The 25,369-nt window shown below is 43.6% G+C and overlaps 1 protein-coding gene and 1 long non-coding RNA gene across 8 annotated transcripts in view; one reads left to right on the top strand and one right to left on the bottom strand.

Moving 5' to 3' along the window:
* MAP2K5 (mitogen-activated protein kinase kinase 5) overlaps positions 1-25,369 on the bottom strand; it is a 154,311-nt gene that overhangs the window by 45,092 nt on the left and 83,850 nt on the right. For 6 of the 7 annotated variants that reach the window (XM_087941871.1, XM_087941869.1, XM_087941867.1 and 3 more), the window contains 3 exons: positions 17,763-17,792; positions 2,419-2,445; positions 2,059-2,091 (listed from right to left, as the gene is read on the bottom strand). In XM_087941871.1, the coding sequence (XP_087797997.1) occupies positions 2,059-2,091; positions 2,419-2,445; positions 17,763-17,792 (90 nt within the window). The remainder of the gene's footprint in view (positions 1-2,058; positions 2,092-2,418; positions 2,446-17,762; positions 17,793-25,369) is intronic. The other variant, XM_087941868.1, reaches the window with a different exon arrangement.
* The window catches only part of LOC148124709 (uncharacterized), a 529,533-nt gene that overhangs the window by 5,283 nt on the left and 498,881 nt on the right, over positions 1-25,369 (top strand). The window lies entirely within an intron of this gene.

The following is a 25,369-nucleotide window of genomic DNA, read 5'->3' on the forward strand; positions in this document are numbered from 1 at the left end:
CTCCTTCAGAGCTTTCAGGGGTCTCTGGAATTGTGCAAAAGTCTCCAAAACAAGACAGCCTTACAAAGGTTCCCACATTCCTGAAGGAAAGGTCCCTAGACAGGGAGAAACCTACGTATAACAATAGAATTCATCTTGCCTCAGGTGCCCTGGACAAGAATGTGCCAGTTTGACAAGCAATCAGAGAGAACGAAGGAGATGTGGAGGCAGTAGAACCTCAGCAGTAGCAAATGCAGATATCTGAGTAAGCAGAAATACAGATTAAAAAAAAAAAAAGATCTTTCAGCAGAACAATGGATCTTGCTAGAAGACTGCAAGTGGTTCAAGGATTTGGATAGACCTCCGAGACCTGGTCTTTTGTCTCAAAACACAACCCAACTCCTCCAAGTAGGGTCCTCGGTCTTATCTAGGAGTAGCTGCTCAAGATATGCCCCGCCCCTCCTTTGTTCACCTTGCACTCAGAACTAGCAAAAGCCCCTTATCTGAGTAATAACTTTTCCCTCTGGATCCCTCTGTTGCCTCCAGTGGCTTCAATCACCTGCTCCTGCAGCTCACCACAATTCCCACTTGTTTCCTCCAGGTTCCATTCCCCGGTTTTCCTCGGTTCCTGAGCTGCATCCTCTCCCACCCACCTACCTACCTCCCCACTCCCCGTTTTCCTTCTCCAGTAAAGACCTGTGGAGGCTGAAAAGAGCTCCAGACCGTCCTATTTAATTCCCTTGCCTTCCCCATCACAGAAGGCTTGGAGCAACCTGGTCTATCTGGAGGAGGAACGAGTCCGCAGTAACCTCTCCCAAGCTAAAGCAGAAATCAAGGGGTTCGCCAAGGTCCAGGGGAGAAGGCCCTTCTGTCCCCCCATGGACCCTGAAATGGGGAACACCAACATCCTTTGCTGCCCCTTGTCACCCAGCGGGTCTGAGACAACTCGCTGTGGCCAATTCCCCACGTCCAACTTGCCGCAGGACAACTGGCGGCAGGACAATTCAACACCGTATTAATCATTTCAATTCAGCTACTGTCATTATTAGTGACCACGTTTCCATCAAAATTACTGTAACTCTTGTATTTCTGGATTGACCTTATTTTAAATAATACAGTCAAAAGACGAACAGAGGTAGAGGCAAGCATTTCGCATTGACTCATCAGTGTCTACGTTACAAAAACACGGTTTAAAACCAGCCTCAAATATAACTGTGTTATCGTAATGTAGATACTGGTGAGCCAATGCGAAATGCTTGCCTCTACCTCTGTTCGTCTTTTGACTGCATTGTTGAAAGTATTAAATGGGGCTAAGTGTTTTAAATTTCTTTATTTTATTATTATCGGCCACGGTTCTGTCCACATTAATTTAACGTTTGCACTTGTTGAATTGCCTCGTGGTGAGCTGTCCCACGGCCAGTTGACCATGGGGAGTTGGCAGCAACCCAATCCGGTCACTCAGGGCAACTGGTGGGCATTTGCCCGTCTGCTGAAGGGGGACCCTTTGAGTTTGGATAGGGAGCTCCTGAAGGAGATTGGGATTCAATGATCACGAGGGATCCAGATTTTGCAAAAGAGACTCGCCAACAACCATGTTCTCCCACGGGAGGCGCCCCCCCCTTCCAATCTGTTCTTGTTTACCACTCAACTCTGACCCCCGTTAATGGGGCTCCCGTTTTTTTTTTTTTTTTTTTTTGCACACCTCAAGCAAGCAAAATTGCACCCTGCCTTTCTTTGCATTTACCTCATCTGGCAAGGCGGAGAGGCGATCAATTAACCCAGGGATTCTACTACAGCCCCTCTTTTCCAGGAAGGGGGGGTGGGTGGGGGAGGAAAAAAAAAGAGGGGAGAGGTTTCCCTGAAAACAGCCTCATTTCCCCAAGAATTCAAGAGGAAGACTCAGGAAACGGCACAAAGCGGAACAAGGCCAGGCGGAGTTGACGGCTCAGAGCTGCACAAGGCAACTTGTCTCGCTGTGGAGGACGTCGGGCCATTGTGCTTCATTAGGAAACAAAATATAAGCTTTCCAGTCCATTAGGGATGACTTTAGGAGTGAAAGCACATAAGACAGCGACTCACCTCATCAACAATGCACTGGAGTAACTGGAGAGGCTGTGATGGAAAGGGGTGGGGGAACAGGGGAGAGAAGTATTAGGCCATATGCAATATCTTTACATGGAGTGGAAAAGGGGGGGAAAAAATCATTAATGCAATAAAATATAGCAAGATTAATCAACAGCAGCAAACTCTTATAAAAACATCGTGGCTCAGGATGTCCTATTATTTCTAATGGTACCTAATCTAATACAGGCAGTTAAAGGTTTGCTTTTTCCGCAAAATGCAATTTGCTAAGTTTAAAACAAGGCATTCAAGCATGCGAAGAAGCAGCCATCAGGAAAAAGAAAAGTGAATTTTTTTTCCCAAACTCATAAAGCTTACCATTAAAGATCCCTGGTTTTTCTGAATCTGAAAAGGGGGAAGAAAAAAGGGGAGGCAATATGTAATTAGCATGTCATAATCAAAATGACTCACTTGGACACATTATGATCACTGAGAGAAAATTATTGTATCGCTGGTGGCAATTTGTGGGCATGTGTTAACACAATTTACATAATGAAAATACACAAATGTTAATAGCTCGCTTCTCATTTATAGGCGAAAGTCAGCAGAATGTTAATTTCACACAACACTTTTTAGTACCCTCCAGGTTGTATTAGAATAGGGAGAAAAAGCATAATCCATTTCAAAAGGCTGTTTACGATTCAGATATAAATAATGTTTTATATTGCTCGATTGTGAGCACTGCGCTTAATGTTGCAATCATTGCTAATGTTATGAAGCTCACTCTTTTTAAATTAAAAACCGATTTATTTAAAATTGAAATTAAATCATAGTCAGAAATTAGAATTTTGGATTACTGCCAGAGTCTGCTCATAATCCACCCCCCCTCTTTTTTTAAGAAAACTTTAATTATGTAGCTGAACTATCTGCCTGTACTTGGTGAATACCAGTTGATGCTCCACTTTTGGCAGTTTATTACGTGCTCTCAAGCCCCATAGCTACTTTCCATCTACCTGCTTTAGGTCTGAGAAGTGCCTGTCTCCCCAATTCCCAATGACCTTGAGAGGAACCTGCAAAACTCAAGCCGAAATTCGAACTGAAATCGTATCAGGATTGAGGACGGGGTTGGAAAACAAGACCTCCACACTCCTCCTTCCAACTCGATTACGTTCTACGGACGAATCAAGTCGGTTCAGCAATCCGGCCTTGGTTTACTGGCTCAGAAAGTCAGTTTCGTGGGCCCGAGACCCATGGATGGACCAAGAGACCTGAAGAAGGTGAAGTCCCTGCTAAGCTGCCAGTAACCCATCCAAACTTTTGCACAGATCAACATGTCCCTTCAGTTTTATAGCATGTTATTGGACAACCCTAGATTTATTCACTGGAATTTAGAGTTTGCCCCATGCCAAGGGGAGTTTTAATTTTTAAAAAAAAATCTAGAAAAAGTCCAAAAATGCTGTGAAGTCACAAAGCAAACTTTAAAAGATTTCTGGGATACACGGAAAGGCATGAACCTAAAACATCTTTATTTTTCTTGCAATGGTTGACCCTTCCCATTCAATATTCCCAGCTCAGCAATGTCAAAAATGATGAATGGCTGGTATGCCGACAATCGGCTTCATGGCTCCTTCTCCCCAATTTGCTGGAGGCTTTCTCTCTTAAGTAAAAGTTTGCCCAGGTAACGATGCACAATGGAATCCAGCCCAAATCCATACCTGAACATAGCTCCCCCACAAGGGAGCGGGAAGGACACCCTTGCACTTGTACCTGTAGGGTTAGGGTTAATGGCTGGGGAGGAAACTGGGGAAGGGCACAGTCCGGCTGGGCATTCAGAGGAAGTCCCAGGCCCACCCGCTCTTCATCCTAGGGCGCGCAGGAACGGAGAAGGGAGCAACCTGGATTACGGGGGAGAAAAGGGCCCTGATTCCCTTCATTAGCTGCAGCTGGGAAAACAGGATTTAAAAAGGGTGTTTGCTCACAGCACCTTGCTGGAAAGCGTGAATTATCTTTGTTTGCCGCATCTTATCTGGGTTCTGGCATCATCCCAACTGTGTGTGTTTTGTTATCTTTTAGAAGTCTGCAATTCCTTATCCTGCCCTGTCTTGTTAATTGCTGCAGAGTGGTTTATATTGGTTTTTATTTATAATTTATATGTACTTTGGGTTCAGACTGAATTTCTTCCTTTTAAAAACTGTTCTTGGGAGAGTTTTTTTCTCCAGCCGATGATAACTGGACACTGGGGGGCCAAGTTGGAGGAATTAAAGGGACTTTACTCTTTTTTTTTTGTGACTTTTCTGCTTCTGTGCCACACCCCGGGTCATCACAGCAATTGAAGTTAAGACAGCACTGAAAAAAGTGACCTACGACAGGTTCCGATGGTCATGTAATCCCAATTTAGGCACATGGCAACTGGTATATATTTGCTTTTGTTCCCCCTACTAGTTTTTATTAAGAAAGACTTTGAACAGGTCAAACTAATATGAGAACTTAATACAAAAATACATAAAACAGGAAAAGGAAAAAGTGTGGGGGGAAAAATCCTACATAAAAAAGGAGAAAAAAACATAAAATCTCCCCAAGGAAGTAGTAAGAAAAAAACACGCCCTTTTACATCCCCAGCAAATATATTCAACATTAAGAACTTATCACTGTCTCTTAAAATACAACCTAATACATCTTCATTCCATACTTCACTCTGTTTCCTATAAATTTATTTCTAAATCTTCAACTCTCCTTATAAATCAACAAAGGTCCAGTAAAAATTAAGAGACACCCAGCAACATAAATACATAATCTCTGTTTCCATTTAATCTAAATCCTGCTCATCCCTCGCTTTTATAATCAAAACCTAATCCCAATTAATAATTAAGCACTGTAAAAAATTAAACACTGTTAAACATTGCCAGAATTAGTAACCCTTATTTACATATAAAAAAATAACATAGATATTGCAAGATAAACCATGGCATCCAGTGAAACATATTAAAAAAAGCTATCCAGTCAAGATAACTATTAAGCATATCCATAATCAAATAAACCAACTTTGAATTTTTTTCCCTTCTTCCTCCTGGCCATCCTTCAGTCCCATAGATCAGGGGTCGCCAATCTTTTGGACCTCAAGGACCACCAAACTCATAATTTTAAATCCCATGGACCAGAGGCCCTGGGAAAATCCCCAAATAAGCCTGCAGGAAAATTCCCTATCCCGTTTTCCTACCGATCGATCATTCTTTATTTGGATGCAGGATACCATTTCCAGCTCCGTTCTCACAGGGAGAGAGAGCGAGAGAGACTTTTGGCTTCATGCAAGGAAAGCAGCAGAAGTCTTTATTTCTCTTCCACAAACTCCGCCAGAAACGAGCCTTTGTGAGACTTGTCGCACTGGCGCAGCCTCTTGGAGCAGGAGGCCTTGCAGGGTCCCAAAGACTCATTTCTGGTGGAGTTTGGGGGAGAGAAAGAAAGACTTTTGCTGCTTTCTGAGATTCAACCTGGAATGAGGAGAAATTTCCTGACAGGGAGAACAATCAACCCATGGAACAGAAGTTGCCTTCAGAAGTTGTCAGAGCTTCAACACTGGAGGTGTTCGAGAAGAGACCGGATTGCCATTTGTCAGAAATGGTGCAGGGTGTCCTGCTTGGGCTAGAGGACCTACAAGGTCCCTTCCAACTCTGTTAATCTGCTATCTGTTACTATATTTTCCTCTAAGCCTTTGCTGCCCGGTTGTTCAAACTCTGCTTCTCTAAAGTACATTTTTCAGTGCAACGCAATGTTGCTTACTATCTCTAACCCTGCAAACTTGGAACATTTCAGCAAACAAAACAGCCAACTCAACCAACTAAGCATCTGATATTAGGATGTACAAGGACATTGTTTGTTTAAGGTTTTTCCATGTAAGGTGCTAGACTGGGAGGATTCTCCACTTTCTACCACCATGAAAAGCTCCTCTTGAGCTAGGAGGAATATTTTCCAGCTCTGGAGACCTCAACTTGGCCGTTCTTTGCAGCCAATTTCTGGAATGCTTCCTGGGATGTTCTACCTGCTCCAGTTCAGCGTGTCTTCTCTGGGTTCTGTTTGGTGGGATTAAGATTGAGCCAAGCAGAAATTCCACCCAGAAGCCTTAAAACAGGGTTTGTCAAATTTGGCAACTTTAAGACTTGTGGACTTCAACTCCTAGAATTCTGGAAGTTAAAGTCCACAAGTCTTAAAGTTGCCAAGTTTGGAGACCTCTGCCTTAAAATAATTCTTTTATTTCCTTTTACAATTACTAATATAACGTATAGGAAATATTCAGTAAACTTTTAAACTTCTGTATGAATTGTCATAATCTGCTACGATTGCTAGTGTTACGGGTAGTCCTTGAATTCCAACCATAATGGAGTCCCTGATTATGGCTATAAATTGTGATGGTTATACCGTGGGTCACCGCATCACCAATTTAACAACTGTTTTGGGGGTGGCCATTAAGTGAACCCATTGTTTGCTATGGGGCAAGAAACAAAACGTAAACGCCAGTTTCCAGCAGGGTCCCGCAAATGGCTGTAAACACAGACCAACTGTGGCGCATCCAACACGCAGTCATGTGACAGGGGAGGGAGACGTTAAAATTTCATAAGTAGCCTGTGGGTGTCCCTTGTAACTTCAGTTACTATGCAACCAGTCATAAGTCAAGGACTATCTGTACTTATATAATACAGAGTGAAATAGTATATTCTATAGCAGTGGCTAACCTTTTTTCTAGTTGTGTGCTGAAAGTGTGCGTGCATGCGCCCCTGCACCCATAATGCAATGCACGCACGATCTCCCTGCCCATGCGTGCATGTCCCCCCCACCTGTGCATGTGTGTGCATCTCCCCCGTATGCGTCTCCCCCTGCGCATGCACGGCCGATAACTGACAATCAGCTGGCTGGCGGGAGGGGGGAACGCGCGCATGCAGAGTGGGTCTATTCCAGGCGACCTTTCGCATGCCGGCAGAGATGGCTCTGCGTGCCACTTCGGGCACGTGTGCCATAAGTTTGCCATCACGGTTCTATAGATTCCCTGGAATGCTGAATAAAACACATTTGCATTTATACCCAGAAGGAAGGGTCTGTGGGGATTCTCAGCCCAGGTCAAGGTTTTGCTTCTCATGCAAGAAGCTTCTTGGATGAGAAGCGAAACGTCTTCAAGGAAAAGCCAAGTCCAGCTGCCTTTTTGAAAAAAAAAAAAAAACACCTTTGGGACATCCAGCAGGAAGGTTGGGTGGGAAATCTGGTTAAAAATGCAAGAGGTTTCATATGTTTCATGTCATAGTTACATTCATGGAAGTTTTACTTTTGCAAAATACATGCCTGGCCTGCATCCAATTCTACTTCTCTATTTCTTCCTCTGTTATTCTTCCTTGAATAATGAAAAAAGCGCCGCTTTCTTCAGTCAAGAGACTCTAAAAGAATCCTGTCTTCTGCAGCTTAGGGACCAACTCAACCATGCTTTCCTTAATATTTGGCTCCTCTCCTGGAAGTTTCCTTAAATACAGTTGTAGCAACTGCTCATACTAATAAATCTGCTGGAATTGCAGATTAGCAGATCATAAAACAGAAAGTGAAAATGAAGTTAAAACGGTATAAAGTGCAAAGTTACACTGACAACATACTTGCAATGCATTCTAAGCTCTAAATACTAAAAAATAAAGCTACCTCCCTTTGATTATATTAATATGATAATTTACTTCTATAAATAATCTGTTTTGGGATCAAAGCAACACTCGATCTTTTTTCATGCCAACATATACATCTCATCCTCGTGATGTACTTCTGCCTCCTTCTCTTCAGCTACCCAGTTATGGAAATACATGAAGAACTATGGGAAGCTCTTCTCCTGAAACATTTTGGAAATAAAAAAATAATCCCTCATATGTTTTGTTCTGGCATTCGTGGCATTCAGAATTATTCCACAAAGCAATCCATTTTTCCACAGCACTTGAGCTCTGCAGGTATACCGTGCCAAAAAAAACTACACTGGGTTTCACTCTATTTGGGTAGCTCAGGCTGTCCAAACAAAGAAAGTGATATAATGCATTTTCTATTATGATATTATTGAAAAGGTATCTACAGATAATTGCATCTGTACCCATTCCACTGACTCACAGAAACTGCATGTAAGCCAGTCTTATGTGCTGTAATGCAACAGTCATAATTTATTCTTAAATAGGAAAACGATACTGAATTTTAAACTATATTTTGATAAGAACAGGATGTATCAGTTCATGGAAATCTACATATTTGTAGGTGTTCTGCACATATTCAGGGAGAAAACTGAATATAAAATGAACTTTAAGTCTTTTTTTAAAAAAATTGAAACAGTAAATAATAGATTAATTCCTTTATTTTCTGTGAAGACTAATAAAATAAAGCTCTTCTTTTCTTACAATTCACTGTGGAAAAACAGCATTATTTTGACATCCACATGTGAACAATGTTTAATGTCTTTTAAATGGTTCCGAATAGTTATATGTTAAATGACAACAGATTTCATCGTTATTTTGAAACTGGCAGTTTGCTGCTCTTCAATTATTCTACAAAATAAATGTTTAAATGATACTTCAATCAATTGAAAAAGGAAAATACCAGTGGAGCAGCTTTTCTAGTTAAACAAAATTATATGTCCTTTCTCTCTTCCTTTGACAAGTAGCTCCTGCATCAAAATGAAAACGGGCCAAACATGGTCAATATTATGGATTACACACAAGAAAAAGAACCTCGGAGCTTGCCGGTATCAAGGAGAAGGAGCAACAGCTTCAATTAAAAACAGCCAATTACTCAGCCCTTTAAGATGCTGCAAATAAATGAATTGCTTTTAAATGGAAGTCCTTGGATGAAAGGTTGTTTGACCCACAATTCAATTGCACTAACAGGAATCATAATGAGGGGGGAATTGCTGAAACAAAATATTTCTTTTCTCCCCCCCAAAAGGGGGAAAAAAAATGGCTTTTGAATCAAAAGCTTTTTGCAAAAATGTTTGGCACCGCAAAAGGAAGGAGGTCCGTGGAGATTCTCGGTCATCCGGGCCCTGGTTGTCCCAAAGGTGCTTTTATTTCAAGAGGCAACTGGGCTTCCTTAGTTTTTCCTTGAAGACGTTTTGCTTCTCACCCAAGAAGCTTCTTCAGTTCTGACTGAATGGTGGAGGATGGGAGGATCCTTGCAGACATCTGGTGGTTGGCATTCTTTCTAAGAGTCGTTGAGGCCACTTGGAGATTCATCTGTGCCATCAGGGTCACCTGGATAGTGCAAACGGCCATGGAGCCTCCTTGGAACTGCTCAAAGGACAGTACAGCCTTCCATTTTCACGAAAATCCTTCCATTCTCCACCATTCGGTCAGAACCGAAGACGCTTCTTGAATGAGAAGCGAAACGTCTTCAGGGAAAAACAAAGGAAGTCCGGTTGCCTTACTTCCCCACCCACTGCATTCCTGACTGTTTCCTTCCCTTCATATGGCTGGGCAGCCCCCCCCCCGCCCCCTGCCCCAACCGGGAGTGTTCGGCATATCTGGAAGGGCTTCCACGTACAAGGTCTTCCCGCACCTCTGCCGTCTCCTGAAAAGGCCACGGATTGGAGAAATTAAGCCGTGTGTGAATATATAGTGCGGTGCTCCTAGGAAGTCTCATCAGAAATGGAAACAGCACTAGCACTTAGACTTCTATGCCGCTTCACAATGCTTTACAGCCCCCGCTAAGTGGTTTACAGAGTCAGCCTATCGTGCCCAACACTCTGGGTCTTCATTTTACCCACCTCGGGAGGACAGAAGGCTGAGTCAACATTGAGCGGAGTGAGATCCTATCTGCCAAATTGAAAGGCCACCAGCAGTCAGCAGAAGTAGTCCGCAGTACTGCACTCTAACCACTGCGCCACTGAGGAGACGCCCCGTCCCCAACTCCCTGGACCCATTTCAGTGGGGATCTAGGGTTTCATATTCCCCCCGCTTGAAGAGCAGTTTGCGCAACTTGCCTTTTCAGGTGCCAAAAAAAACTTCTGGTCAGTTTGGTCAGCAGCCTCCTTCCTGGATCCATACTGTGGATCCAGCCCTTCCGGACAGAATTAAGGGGAAAACGTCCCCCGAGAGCTGGGTTTGCCCTTGGAGACAGCTTGGGACCTTTGATTCACGCAGCAGGAAGCAGCGGGTGAAACGTCTTAGTCGGTCGGCCTTAAGAAAGTCATTTTACACCGTTTACATTTTGGAAGTCTTCCGTCGGCTGTCTTCTCACTATTGGCACCGAGGATGGAGGGCAATCTTTAAAGGCCTGTCGAGGTGGACGGTTTTCCTTCGAGAAGATCAGAAAGCGGATCCATTCCTCCCAGGGAAGAAGACGCCTTAGTCAGGAGCCAAGACGGGGCTTCAGACGAGATGAGATTACTCCGTTGTGGAAAGCTGGCTCGAGGGGGGCTGGGCTTCTAAAAGCTGGTTGTTTTTAACCTTTACAATATACATATATTTGGGGGGGAGGGGGGGTCATCTCCTTCCTGTGGTTGGCTTTGCAAGGTAGTCGTAGTGTACATAGTTTTTATTCTTAGTGATCATGTGAGATGAAACCGCCTCTCCCTCAATGAATGGATGAATGCAAATATTATGGGACGATAACAGACGATGATTTCATCATTGCAAACTTTCAGAGGGGCCCAAAACGTGCACATTTCACCTCTCTGTGTGATTGATTTAAGAGTCTGTCGGGGTCATGGTGAGGAAAGTGCAGTTATAATATTTTTAACGGAAGAGAAAGTCCCGGAGACTCAATTGAACTCACACAGATCGGAATGACCAAGAAGCTCCTTGGAACAGAGGGAAAAAGTTTCACTGCAAATTTTTGAAAGGTGAATTTCCAGGATAAAATAAAGAGTTTTGCGATCATCTCTGGCATTTTGGATTGTGGATTAATAAACTACTAAAATGAAGAAATTCTACTGTAGGAGGAACAGCTGAGTAATGTCCCCATTTTGAGGCCAGAGAAGACGAAGAGAGAGAGAGAGAGAGAGAGAGAGAGAGAGAGAGAGAGAGAGAGAGAGAGATGTTCCGACCCTTGTGTTTAATTTTATATAATTTAAATAATTAATAATATCTTTGTGAAGGTACAATCTGGACGACAGTCTTTCCTTCCCTAGCAAGAGCCGCCTGCCTAAGGCTGTTATTTGTGCGAAAGATTCTCTCTTCCACCTTGAAACTTCACGTTGTCCACCTCCACAGAGGCCTCTGGTTTTTTCCACCAACAACTCCTCTCATTTAGCTGCACTTTGGATGGCAAAACCTCCCTTTACCCAATCCACCTACGCAAGGCACACAGGCTCCTCAAGCCCTCTCGATTACTCACACTTCGGTTTCTGTGGCCCTGGACGCGGCTGCCTCTGTCCGGAAAGCAAAGCAATATGTCATCATTTTGCTGAGCTAACTGGCCTCGCCGTCTTGTCCCTTTGAGTTAGGCGCAAGGCAGCCACACACTTCATCAAACCGTTGGGCCACAGCCAGGCATGAAAAGGCTGGCAGGAGAGAAGGGAAAGTTGCAAACCCTGGCTTGCAATTGGCCGTGATTAAACAAGGGGGAAGACAAAAGTTGCCCCTTGGAAGGCAGAGCGCAGGGAAAGGCTCCTTCCGCTGGTCTCTCACCTTCCAGGTTTGCAATCGGGCATTTCAAAGCCGGCTCGAGGATTGTGTGGAACAGGCGTCTCTGCAATTTGCCACTTCTTTCTTTTTTTGTGGGGGGGGGGAGGAGGAGGAGGAAGAGAGCTTCTTCTCCCTCCCTCCCGTCTTCTACTTATCATGCTCCTTATTTGAAACAGATTTTTAACAGATAATCTTGCTCATTATAACAATATCTCGCTTGCATTTTATTCAAATAATTCTTAAAAACAGCTTTAAAAGCCGTTTGGAAGAAACACCACGCTTCCCATCAATCAAAAGCAAAAAAATTTCCGCTGGCGGTTGTATAAACATCAGATCAACTCACTGATGTCTTCAAGGATTTCAAACTGAACCATAAAAAACTCCATTAACTTCTGACAAAGAATGCAAATTAATCGCAACATGGGGTGAGATGAAATTAAAGGCTCTATTCTAATCAATGACAAGGCAGGATGAAATATTTACTTCTTTCTCTCTCTCTCTCTCTCTCTCTCCCCTCTTCTCTCTGCTTCCTGCATTCAGGTTGGAGTCCACCAAGTGAGGCGACGTGGTAGGTGTGATGGTCTCAAACCTGAGACAAAACCTGCTTGCAGAGACCCACACCAGCCACGCACACCCTCACCCAAATCTCAGGTGCACCCCATTTGTTATTCCCACTCTCTTGTGCCAGTGGAAGAAAGCCTGGCACAGACAGATGCACAAGGAACCCGAAATGACAGCTCTGCCCTCCGGAAGTGCGATCACTACAGGAAAATCTAGTACAGCCTCCAGGTGAAATGTCTGGTGCTCCATATGGAGCAGAGAAAATTAACAACAAGATGGAAATCTCACAAACAGCAGGGAGCTGGAATTTTTTTTTTTATGGAAAAAAAAAATGAAATTTAAAGATGAAGGAGAAGTAATAAATTAATGGGGTGTGAAAACATTCAAAGCTTTACAATACCAGGGGCACTATTTACTCAGATTTGCTTTTTTTTTTTTTTTTTTAAAGGAGGAAGAAGGAGGAGGAGGAGGGGACCAGGCATCCTTCCTTCCAAACTTCAAATCGTTTGATGTAATTTATTAACAAAGATCTGCAAGTGTATCCGAAAAGACGGGGAAGGGTCTTTAGCCAGATTCAGAAGAAATCGCTGGAGATATTTCCTCACAATCTCTGGCAGCCAAAAAGCGGCGTTTCCTCTAAATGCGGCCAAGGAGCAGTTTAAGCACCATCGGGGACAATTCTTAAGCATCTCTCAAAATTTCCTGATGATAAGACTGCCACCTTTTATCTAATCGAGACAGCGGGCATCTCTGTTAAAGGAAAGAGGCGACTTTTATTTCCTGCAGGTTTCTCCAAGAAACCGGACCCTTGCAAGAATCCTGCACAACTCCAAACAATGTAGCCCTAGCAGAATCTCCTCCCTGTTGGACCGGGAAAAAAATTACGTCAAAACCACACTGGTACCACAAATGCAGAACCAGAGATTTGGGGCCCAAAATAGAAACTAATTTCAAAAGGACGATTCTGCAGTTGCTTAGATGGTTGACTCAACATGTAGAACATGACAATGATCTCTGTCAGGATAGAAGGAATTCTTCTAAATCTCTTTTTGTGGGGAACAAAAGAGGAATTTAGAGGAGCTAAAATTGACATTCTTTCAGAACATTTTTTTTTTTACCCTTGCCAACAAATATGTACAATTATAGATAAGCACCAAACATCTCCGCAATTTCCTAGGGTTTAGCAAACTGTGGCCGCTGCTTGTAAAAAAAAAAAACACCTGGCAGGAGCAAGCGTTTCCTCTAATTATCACAATATTGAAATGTTTTCCCTGCAAACTGACAATTGCAAATAAACTGCAAACGGGGAAAAAAAAAAGGACAATAACGTTCACCCTGCATCAGCGACAGCATCATCCTAATATAAATGTTTTGACATCTTGTTTTCATGCCTAGGAACAAGGAGCGCATCGCACAGGAAGCAGACACAGAATTTTGCAGGGGGGCTTCCGTGCCCTGGGCGCTCTTCCCCGACACCGGAGGCTCTCTATTCCCTCTCTCTGATCTGAAAAGCAAACAGCCTGGTAGTTTCTCTGTCTGTTACCAAAACAAAGAACAGATGGAAACGGGGCTTCCTGCCCCAAAGAGATTCACTTCTAGCCTCTTACACAGAGCAGGCGAGAGAAGGAGGTGGAGGCTCAAAGAGAAGTCGCACTTCACAGAGCTGTCACTCACATTCTTCCCAAGAGCTTTTTGGCATTTCTACACTAAAACCAAAGGGTTTTTTTTTGGGGGGTGTGTGTGTGTGTAACCTACCCCTATGTTGCAGTCCAGCTGGCTGAGAAACCAGAGGATATTGCAGTGCGATCCTGAAACACGACTGTGATTTTCGCTCCCGGACTGAGAAAACTATGGTACAGGTAGTCCTTGATTTATAAACTGGCCGCTTCGGGACTCTTCGAAATTATAACCAATTCTGAAAAAAGGAACTTATGGCCTGGATTTGGAATTCTGAAGCTCCGCCCCCCCGGTCATGTGACTGCATTTGGGGCGTGTAGTAACAGGCTTGCATTGACGGCCATTTACAGAGTCCCGAGGTCACATGACTGCGGTTTCCTTTTTTTGTCGTCTTAAACCGGCGTTTACTTCCAGTTTCTAGACCAAAAACGCCCAATGCAGACAATGGATTTGCTAACCACGGCGTTCGCTTTACAACTGCCATGTCCGCTTAAAAGGGCTGTAAAATTGGGTGCTATCGCGTGATGACTCACTTAACGACCAACATGATTTACAACTGTTCAACCAGAGACAGGCCTCATGCTTATCATGCTGAGGTTAACTAATTCCCGTCGCTATAAGAAGTGTCAAGAAGTCCTACTCCAGCCCCACATTTTCTTTTGAACGGTTTTAATTTTGCCCACGTTGAAAGCCATCGCTCACCTGTTGCCCAGGCACCTGGCTACTTATTCAGCGTCCTTTGAAAGACCCCACTCACTCCTGAGCCTTTTCCAACTTTGCTGGTCAGTATAATAAGCATTCTTGCAGTAATATATTTCTTCCTCTGCCACTATGCGCTTTTGGACTTGGTGTGTAGCATTTGTGAATGGATTTTTTGGGAAGGGGGGTTGGATTAGATGACTTACAAAGTTCCTTCCAACTCTGTTAATCTGTATCTGTAAAGCCCCAACACCAGACAACTGCCGGTTTAAATAGAACCACCCAACAGCAGCAAATTGAGAATAAGCATGGATTGATCTACTAAATCTTCAAAACCGGACATGTATCAGAGAATTAGTTCAATTTTTTTTTTTAAAAAAAAGATAAAGTACTTCCAAACACAAGGAAGAGATCAAATTGCTTCCTATTATTCAATAACCACAGCGGTGAGGCATCTGCATAATCTAACCGTGCATAAATTAGCATGGTTCATTTGCATAATAATAACAAGTTAATAGATGCTTAAAGAGCACAGACCAACACCGGTTTTAAATCAGAGATGCCTCCCGGCCCTTTGGCCTGTATCAATGAGGAGGTTAGGGAAAGAGACCGCCATTCACCAGGGGAATAGGCGGCTTCCTCTTCCTCTGCCGGTGCAGGAGAATTGCAACTTTGCAGTATTGCAACTGCCTGGAATGATAAATGCATTTGTGCCATCCCCTGACAAGTACAACAAATGTTTTCATTGGGGTTAAGGATGGGCGAGGAATAAACATGCCGCTTTCAGTAATTAAATTTTAATCTGTGTATCACAGGATTTCTCCCACTTTATAAACCTCCGTAAGGTTTGCCAATTGCACAGGGGCTGATAGGATGTCACTCCAGAGGGTTAATGTCATTGCCCAGAGGATCATGGGTTGCCCTCTCCCCTCTTTGGAAGTGCTTTATAGCTCCCGCTGCCTTAAGAAAGTTCAAAACATCCTCAAAGATCCGTCTCATCCTGGGCACCCTTATTTTTTTTTTGAACTATTACCATCTGGCAGACGGTACAGAATATTAAGAAACAAGCACAAATAGGCTGAAAAACAGCTTCTATCCCAGGGCAGTAACTCTTTTGAATTCTACTAAATATTAATGCAATATCAGGGGTTTTCAATTCAATTATATAGAATGTGAAGGAAGTGTGTTTGTGTTTATTTTCATGGTCATAATGTACACGGAAGGTGGTATTTAATTTAGTTTCGTTTTTAGTTTACTTTATTGTCGTTGCACCTCGTACAACGAAATTAAATACCGTCTTCCGTGTACATTATGACAAATTCTTAATTTTGTTGTACGAGGTGCAATGGCAATAAAGTTAATGTAAAGTAAAGTAAACTAAACCTCTTAAGGACCATAAGTGTCCATGGAAGATTTGCGCAGTCAAAGCCAGGAGCAAAAATGGGTGGTCCACCTCTAGGGAGGGGTCTAAACCACGACCAACATGCCGTGGGGCAACTGGCCAAGGGACAAGAGTTGCATTAATGTCGAAGACACGATGGACTAGAATCTTAAAGAAAGAACGCAAAAGTACGGGGAAAAATACGAAATGTTGAATGACAAAAATTACACTGCGGGTAGTCCTCGTCGGAGCCCAACATTTCTATTATTAAATAAGATGTTCATTTAATGAGTTTTGCCCCGTTTTACGACCTTCTTCGCCACGGTCGTTAAGTAAATAGCTGCAGTTGAAGAATTCATAACCCGGTTGTTATGTGAATCTGGCTTTCCAGATTTGCTTGTGAGAAGGGGGCACAACTCGCTTTGGTTGTGATGCTTATTGTAGAAATCCGTAAAGATTCGGCTTCGTAATGAAATCCAACCGTGTTAAGGGAACCGCAGTGATTCACTTAGCAACTGTGGCAAGACAGGTCGTAAAAATGGGGCAAAACTCATTTAACAAATTTCTCACTTAGCAACAGAAACCCTGGGCTCAACTGTGGTCGTAAATAGGGGACTACCTGTATATTTTGAAAGGTCAAGTCAGCCTGCTGATAAAGGCCCGCTTACCCCCGTCACTCCCATCCTTTTATAAAACATGGCATTCCTGCATGGTCAATGGTGGCTGGAGGCACAACTTTCAAGGACCCCTGTGTGCAAAACAGGCCTTTTGCAACATCCAACCATGCTATTGTGTGCACAGGTGAAGAGAAGTCTTCAGGTGGGACGGATGAGGATTGGGGCACGGGGTGGGATGGCGGGTGTAGCGGGTTGGATTTGTGGTTTTGATTATTGCAGGGAATCCTGGGATTTTCAGATTCCGGATTCCCCCAGTTGTGCCGGTCACTATCCAAATAAAAGAGAATTTTTGAGCGGTGTCTGTCTCGGAGTTATTGGTTGGAGTGGGGGGTTGCTGGAATGCTGACCAATTTTCAAGGCCAATCCAATGAAAGAGGGATATGCACAGTAAGTTCTTCTTTCTGAAAACCAACCCAGACATGGACAAGAACGACAGGGAAGCAGCGGAGTCTCTGGGCATAAGCCATGGCTAACGGTGACCCTGACTGGGATTAGTGGCTTCCACCCTCTTCCAACCAACCAAATCTTTCCCCCAAAATAAACTCATGCAAAGAGTTTCATATAAAGAAGCGTTCGTGAAGCGTTTGTGTTCTTCTTTTTCTAAAAAAAAAATGAAATTCTACTTCAATATCTGTGGACTTCAAGTCCCAGAATCTCCCTCGTTCTTTAAGCGCACTATTTTCTCAACCTTGGGAATGTTAAAATAGGTGGACGTCAACTCCCGGAATGCTGGCTGGGGAATTCTGGGAGATGGAAGTCCACCTATCTTAAATTTCCTGAGGTTGAGAAACGCTGCTCTAAACACACTGGATTTTGACACACAATCACTTTCAGCCAGCGTGTTGACAGGAAGGCAGAAAAGCAAATTTGCTCGGCTTCAAACTCACTCTAAGCTCCGCTCCGGGAAACAGTCTAAGAGGGATAAAAATAAATAAATCTTGGACCTTAAAAGGAGGACAAAATCCATGGTGGTTTTGGACAACTCTGAAGTGATTGCTTTTTGATTTAATGGGGCAGATTTATATGAACCACAAAGACTGACACAATTGCTTGTTGCAACTTCATCCACAGGAATCAATGAGGCAGCAACGAACGTCTTACCTGAGGATAGGGGAACCTCCCGAGAGCAAGCTGGAAGGGAAGAAAAAAAAAGGGTCTAGTTAGAGAGATTTGCATTAGGGGCTGAGCAAAAGGAAGGGGGGTTACGGTTCAGAATGGTTTTGAGGGCAAAAGAGAGAGAGACAGAATCAGATTTTTTTTTAAAAAAAAAACACTTAATGGATAAGCAAAACGGCAATATTTTGAAAAGCTATCCATAAATGAGCAGCAGATCTGTTAACACATCTATTTGTCGGCCTGCCTGCCCGGCCAAATTCTCTGCTCGTAAACAAAATATGGGCCTTTTTCAATTCTGTGGCCTCTCTTTGCATTTTCAGTTGCTAAGAGATTGGAGCTATTTGGATGAAGAGCTGTCGGTCACCATGAACACGGGAAAAAGTGCCAAGGTGCTTGGACGGCCTCCATCCACCGAGGAAGCCAAGTCCTGCCTTTCGCTCGTGAAGGCAGGCAGCCTCCCAAAAACCATGGCGCTCTGCTCCCTCCACTCTCTGTTGGCTGGCTCAGTTCAGCCCTACGGCGATGGGTTCAAATCCTCCCGTCGAGCTGAGGCACTGGCTGGGACTGCTTTTCGTTACCACGTTGATTTTGAGACAGAGGGGCTCCAAGGTGAACCGGCCCAAGAGGGTCACCGCCTCGTTGCCTTGCACCCCACGGGCCCGAGAAAACGGCACACGGGCGGATCCTGGAGTTGCAACCGCAACTGGCACCAGAATTTCCATGAACTAAGCAAAGGGAGTCCAATTTCATCATCTTTTTTTTTTCCTCTCTCTCTTGCTGTTAAGTGGGTCCGTGCATTTGCAGTCGTTAAGCAAGTCTGGCTTTCCCCACTAACTTTCTTTAGTGACGTTTTGATGTCGATCGATGAAGAAATGGTAAATTGAGAGCTACTTGTATACATTCCTCGGCTTACGACAGTCTGTTTAGTGACCATTCAACGTTACAGTGGCACTGGAAAAAGGGACTTATGTCTGTTTTTCCACACTTATGACTGTTTCGGCATCCCTATGGTCACGTGATTTACATTCGAACATTTGACAACTGGTTCATAATCACTAGTCAAAAAGAGGGCTGTGAAAGTATCTACAGGCCCTTCACATCCCGGACATAAACGGTTTCAACTCCTTCCCTCAAAACGATGCTATACAGCACTGCACACCAGAACAACTACACCCAAGGACAGTTTTTCCCCGAACGCCATCACTCTGCTAAACAAATAATTCCCTCAACACTGTCCAACTATTTGTCTGTATTACTATTACTATTACTATTAATCTTCTCTTCACTCCTTATCACCCATCCCTCCCGCTTGTGACTGCATGACTGTAACTTTGTTGTTTGTATCCTTACAATTTATATTATTTCCTAGTATGATTTGATTGCTTATTGTATCCTATGATTATTATTAAGTGTTGTATTTAATGATTCTTGACTCTTGACGAACGTATCTTTTCTTTTGTGTACACTGAGAGCATTTGCACCAAGACAAATTCCTTGTGTGTCCAATCACACTTGGCCAATAAAGAATTCTGTTTTATTTCTATTTCTGTTCTATTCTATTCTATTCTATTCTATTCTATTCTATTCTATTCTATTCTATTCTATTCTATTCTATTCTACTCTACTCTATTCTACTCTATTCTATTCTTATTTCTATTTCTATTCTAATTTATGACACTTGCAGTGTCTGGGGATCATGGGATCCCCTTTTGTGACCTTCTGACAAGCCAAGTGTCAGGATTCCGGCAGTTACCCACATTTAAATCATGAGTCTCGAGCCAAACTTCCAAAACTTCAAAAGGATTGATTGGGAGTTAAAAGGTCCGGCACTGCCTGGGTGGTGGTTTCGACCCTGGTTTCGAATCTGGGGTTGCGCATGCCACTGCCATGTGCCCTACCCCCCATGCACACACACATTAGTAGCATTTAACTGGGCTTTGTGAGAGGGTTGGTTTTGGGACAGATCGTGGTGGTGTGCTGTCCCGTCGGCTTGGTGGCCTCTGGTCTGGTTGCCCTCTGTCTCTGGTTCCTGGCGGCTTCCTCATGTCGCTAGCAAGTAATGCCCCGTCGACTTTGACGGCTCCTCAGAACCACTCCAAGAGCCGGTTCGGGATGTCCCGATAGGCGGTTACTCGGCTCATTTGCTGGTCCAGGCTTGTTCTGAAAAAACGAACCAGCATCCGCTCGGGCAAAACGGGGAGCTTCCCACTGGTTTCGCTGAATGCACGGATGTGTTCCTTGATGGATCGCCCTCCCTGCGTTCTAGGTTGACTTAGTTAACGGGGAAGCCCAATCCACTTCAGAATCACGCGACTAACTTAACAATTACGTTGTTAACTTTAACTACTGTGGCAAGAAAGGTTGTAACATGAGGCAAAAAACTCACTTAATGAACGTTTTGCCTAGCCACATATACTTTGGGATCAAACTGCAGTCGAAAGTCGAGGAGCTCGAGTGCGAACACGGCCAAGGCCTGGACTGCTTGCTCTTCTGAATAGAAGCCGCAACAAGAGATCAACATTTAGGATGATGACAATGCCCTTTTCAAATAATACTCAAATGGGTGCAGAGGAAGATTTATGCAAATCAGGCCAGGTTACGCAAATATATTCTGAGTGCAGAATTGGTTTTCTCGACATAGAAATTATTGCCGTGGAGAGCACACACCTTCTGACGGCACTATATTTGCAAGGTCTAAGCCAGGGCTTCCGTAGGGAAGGGCTCTGGCTTTAACAAGGCAACCCTAAAGACGCCAGCCATGGCCAGAACCTTTGTTTGACTGGGCTGGGGGCGAGGGCTGTCCCCCCACCCCTGCCCCAGTCCAAGATTGTCAAGGTAATCTGTAATCCCCCGAAATAGCCTGCAGATATGTCACTGTACTAAATGTGTTTCAGATTTAATGAAGCTTTAATGTCCTTTTTAATTTTGCCTGTTTCTGTATCACCAGGGGTCGAGCAAGGCAATCAACACTCAAGAGGATGGTTTGGTTTAAAACTAGGAAAAACTCATTTGCTTATGAGTTGCACTGTATTTTCTTAATTAAATTTACTGAGTAAAATGGTTTTAAGTTCAGCCAACCAATGACCTCTGTATGTAGATTTAGATTTATAAATAGGCTAACAGCTAAAGCGTGGACGCCAAAAGACTGGAGGGCGGGGGAAGAGAAGCTCTCAGATAAAACAAATTAGGGCTTTGCATTGTTCCTGCATAACATGAGCGGTGTGGACTCCACTGATTGATAACCCTCAAAAGGAAACTGAAAACAGAAAAGCGCAGCGAGAAGGTAACCCGGAAAGTCTTGATAGCACGTTGTAAGTTTGAGAACAGAGTCCTGTTTTCCGCCTTACCTCTGGAATCCTCCAGGCTCAGCCACTTAGCGCATCTATTCCCTCACCCAGGAACATCTTATTTTAAATCCTAATCGTTCTCGTTTGTCGCCCTCTGCTCCAGAACTCCAGAACATTCCTTTAAAGCAGAGTTGCCTGCCACAGGCTGAGGTCGCAGGAAGATGGCGCCTCTCTTGACCATTGGCAAGACAACGCAGAAAATGAGGCAGTGGCTGGACAATAACCCCCTCTGACCAAATGACAAGCGTCGCCTCAGCCTCACCTCCGAAAGCCCTTGGGGAAATACCCAAGAGATGATGTTGGTTAAGTGTGACCTCTGCCAGCAAGACAGGACCAAGGACACCGGACCAAACCACAGGCGGTACGAAGATACTGGAAATTCTACCCCCAAGCCAAAACAAGGTAAGATCTGAGACAACGGAGCCACTTAAGACATTCCTGTCTCTCTGTCAGGTACCAAGGTATGTAGCTCTTACGTCCCAAGTTCTCATCATGACCTCCGTGGCCATCAATAGGCCTGAGACCTGTTCCTTGAGAACCATCTCTGATTCTTCTACATTAAAAGATGCACACAAGTTTCAGGTTAAATTGGAAACCATTCTTAGATCATAATCTAAATATTGATACTTCATCCAAAATACGGGTTTCTTCATGCATAGAACCTATATGTTAATTATACGCAATCTAACAAATTTTAATAACATGAACTTACTACCATCTACATTTTCCATGTGATTGTGTTAAAGACTTTGGCCTTTGTACTCATTTTAGCTTGTTCAACCATGATTCTTAGTCCACAACATGCTCTGTGCATATAAATATTGATAATTAATTGATATTTTAGAAAGCTTTAACGTTAGTGACAATGTTTAGAATAATTGTCTAGTGCAAGCTTCCTTGCCTGGTTGTCTCCAGATGCATTGGCTGTCCAACTGAAAGCATAAGGTCCCTTCCAACTCTGTTATTCTAAGTTCTAACCATCTGAAGGGACTTTAGCTGGAACACATTAGACCAGGGGCCCCCAAACTTGGCAACTTTAAGATTTGTGGACTTCAACAGCTGGCTGGAGAAGTTGAGAAGTTGAAGTCCACAAGTCTTAAAGTAGTCAAGTTTGGAGGCCTCTGCGTTAGACAAATGTGATCTAAAGCAAAGTTGCTAGAACTTTTAAGGAAACTTGACCTGGAGTTTTATAGGAAGCATTGCTTTTGTCAACCCTGAAGCCATTTTGAAGCACCTTCAGGGCTGCCACAGTAGGGCTGGCTGTAGCCATGGGAATGGGTGGTGGTGGGGTGATAGAGATAGCTGGGGGATTTGTAGCCATAACAAGATTCTTTCTCCTGGGAACCAAGGACATTCTCACCAGGTGTTGGGAAGGCGTGGATTGAAACCAACTGGAGTTTAGATGGTGACCAGGTGACAGACATATGGGCTGGGGGAAAGAACTTTGATTTTTAATTTGGGTGGGGAAAACCACAGGACTTTCAGAGTCGGGTTTTCACCAGATTTGCCAGATATGATATGCCTAATAAATCTGAACTTTGAGGAACACCTTAGCCTCAGGGTTTTGATAACGTTGAGTGTGTTACTTGGAACCCTGACAGGTTGTCCACTTCCGGTCTCTCAGGCAGGTCTCGTTAGTTCACTATCTGGGCTGGACTAGATGGTCCAACAGGTAGAATTCCCTAAAGTTGTCGGTCTGAGATCAAATGCATTTATTCACAAAGTTAATAATTATTAGGATTTGAGCCCGATGCCCTTTGCAATGCTGTTTTTGATAAGGGTGCTATAAAGCCTCCCCCACCCTCTAAACCCCCAGATTAAGTCTGTGCGACTTGCAACTTTGTTGTTGTTTTTTTTAATTTACAGTTATTCTGAAAAGCAGAGGATGGCTTCATTTAGTCACATTCCATGTTTCTCAGCATAACTGCAAATTGAAAATAAGCACTTACAATACTGCTTGTGATCGAGCTAAAGAAGTACTTTATAGTCTGAAATGTTCTAAAATTTGTTCTTAATTACTTTGTGCACATTTTACACAATTAAATTTCCATCTCAAGATTTTGCATTTAGATTGTGCACTGCTGCTAAACTCTCCATTTAGAGGAAAAAAGCGGCACGTTTGGAGCAAACCAGACGCTGGAAAGTGGGTTTTTGGTTTTTTTTTTCCCTGTCTCTCTTTAAAACCCAAACATAACAACTGGATTACCTGAAACCACGGCGTAGAGATTTCATTCCCAAGATCAATTTGTAGATTTTCAGGTACAAGGTTTAAAATCACCTTAACAGTCCCCCGACAAAAGCCCTGATAAATATTAAATACTGCAAAGAGAAGCCATGTCATTTCCCCTTTTTATCTCTACCAATTCCGCCGTCCCCTTATGGCACAATTTTAAAAAGAATCCATGAGGATATAACTGCAATTTACCCACGTTTAAGTGCTCGGGAGGTTAAATTGGGAAGAGAGCAAGCAACAGAAGCCACCTTGAAATAGGGTTTCAATTAAGGGGGGAAGGATTTACTAAACCCTCTCCAAATGGGAGGGAAGGGTTACAAATTAATTTAATCTTCTGCCCCGAACTGCGCAGCTGCATTCCAAAGTGCCTGGCTTAAAAACAAAGCCCACCAGGCAGCCCAGGGAGGAAAGCTCCCATTTTTTAACATTGCAAAGATCTTTAGTGGGTGACTTGTGGAATGTACCACCCTTCCTGTGGGTTGGGGGACTGGGTAATAATGGGAGACGGGTAAACAGGCAGGGCTGCATCCAGACCACCGCACAGCGGGGAAAACGGGGTCACTTACCTCCGTCTAAAAAGTCCTAATGTTTAGTCGTAGATTCTCAGTTCTGTAATGGTATGTAAAGGATCACCTGGGGAGGGGAAGAGATCCTGCACAGGGGAGGACCCGATAAGAGGGGGCATAGCCTTTATCGACCCACTCAAAATTACAGGCGGTTCCAAGGCCACATGCTTTGTTTAGGTAAATTTAAATATTCAACAGTTTGAAACAGGCTGCATTTTTTTTTTTTTGGTAACCTCTCAAAAGAATCGAACATGCCATTAAAAATGACCTGACCCAGAATAAAAATCCCCTTTATAACCCAAACATAAAAAAAAGTTATTGTCTACCCAATAAGGATTATATAGTTCATCCTTCCTGGGAATAAGGATGACATGTTAATCTCGTGCCTACCGTCCCTGTCCCACTGTCCCCGTTTCTATTTGTACCTGTTTCCTGTTTCCTTACCTGTGTTTATCTTTATACCTATTATCTTGCAAGTGATTGACAAATCAAATAAATACATAAAATAAAAATAAACAAATAAACAAACAAATAAAACGGGGAGCCGGTTTCCAAGGGCTCAAAATAGGATCACATAACTTCAAAACCGAGTTGTAAGTGAGTAGTTTGGGGGGTGTGGGGTATCAGTTGTGACTTGGAAGGCCTGCTAAGCCAAAGCTCTTAAGCCAAGGCCGTCCGTCCGGCCTGTATAGGATGCGGAGATCTGGACTACAAAGAGAACTTCTGGCAAAGGAGTTCAGGCTCAGCCCAAGAACAATTCAGCCATTTCTTTCTTTGCTTACCCAGATCAAATAGACCCTGGAAGTCCCTTGTTTCAGGCTGGAGTTGGGCGACCGAATGTTTCTCCTTGCACTCTGGACCTCACCCTAGGCAGGAGGTCTGGGCACCCCACGTCCCTCAGCCCACTTTGAGGGATGCCAGAGCCCCACCACGATCATGCGGCTGACCTTGCCAAACCATCACCAGTTTTGGGTGGCAGGGTTTCTCGCATCTCATTTCCAAAGAGGTTTAACCTTTTTTGAGTAAAACAAGCATAATCAACACTTTTCCCCCTCAAAAACCAAGGGCTTCATTATTTTCTCCAACATGCCACTGGAGGCTCTTCAGTGCCTGATTTACAAAAAAAAAAATTTACACACAAAAAATGTAGCCCCAAAATATTTGATGACTCCTCCTGGCAAAACCTCCTCAGAAATATAACAATGGCATTATTGCTACTATTATGGGATAAATTTTAAGCCAACAAATATGAATGTCCTTTCAGGACATTTGACTCACAAGACTGGATACCAACCAATAAGACAAAGGAGCTTATAGTGGACTGTAGAAGGAATAGATCAGACCTCCAGCCCTTGCTTATCCATGGAGACCGAGTGGAGCAAGCGGCCAGTTTTCAGTTTCTGGGGGTTACCCTAAAAGAGGACCTGACCTGGGGTGCCCCCATTG

The sequence above is a fragment of the Pseudonaja textilis genome, chromosome 13, assembly GCF_049901715.1.
Source record: "Pseudonaja textilis isolate UNSWEBS1 chromosome 13, rPseTex1.2, whole genome shotgun sequence".
NCBI classification, from domain to species: Eukaryota; Metazoa; Chordata; class Lepidosauria; order Squamata; family Elapidae; genus Pseudonaja; species Pseudonaja textilis.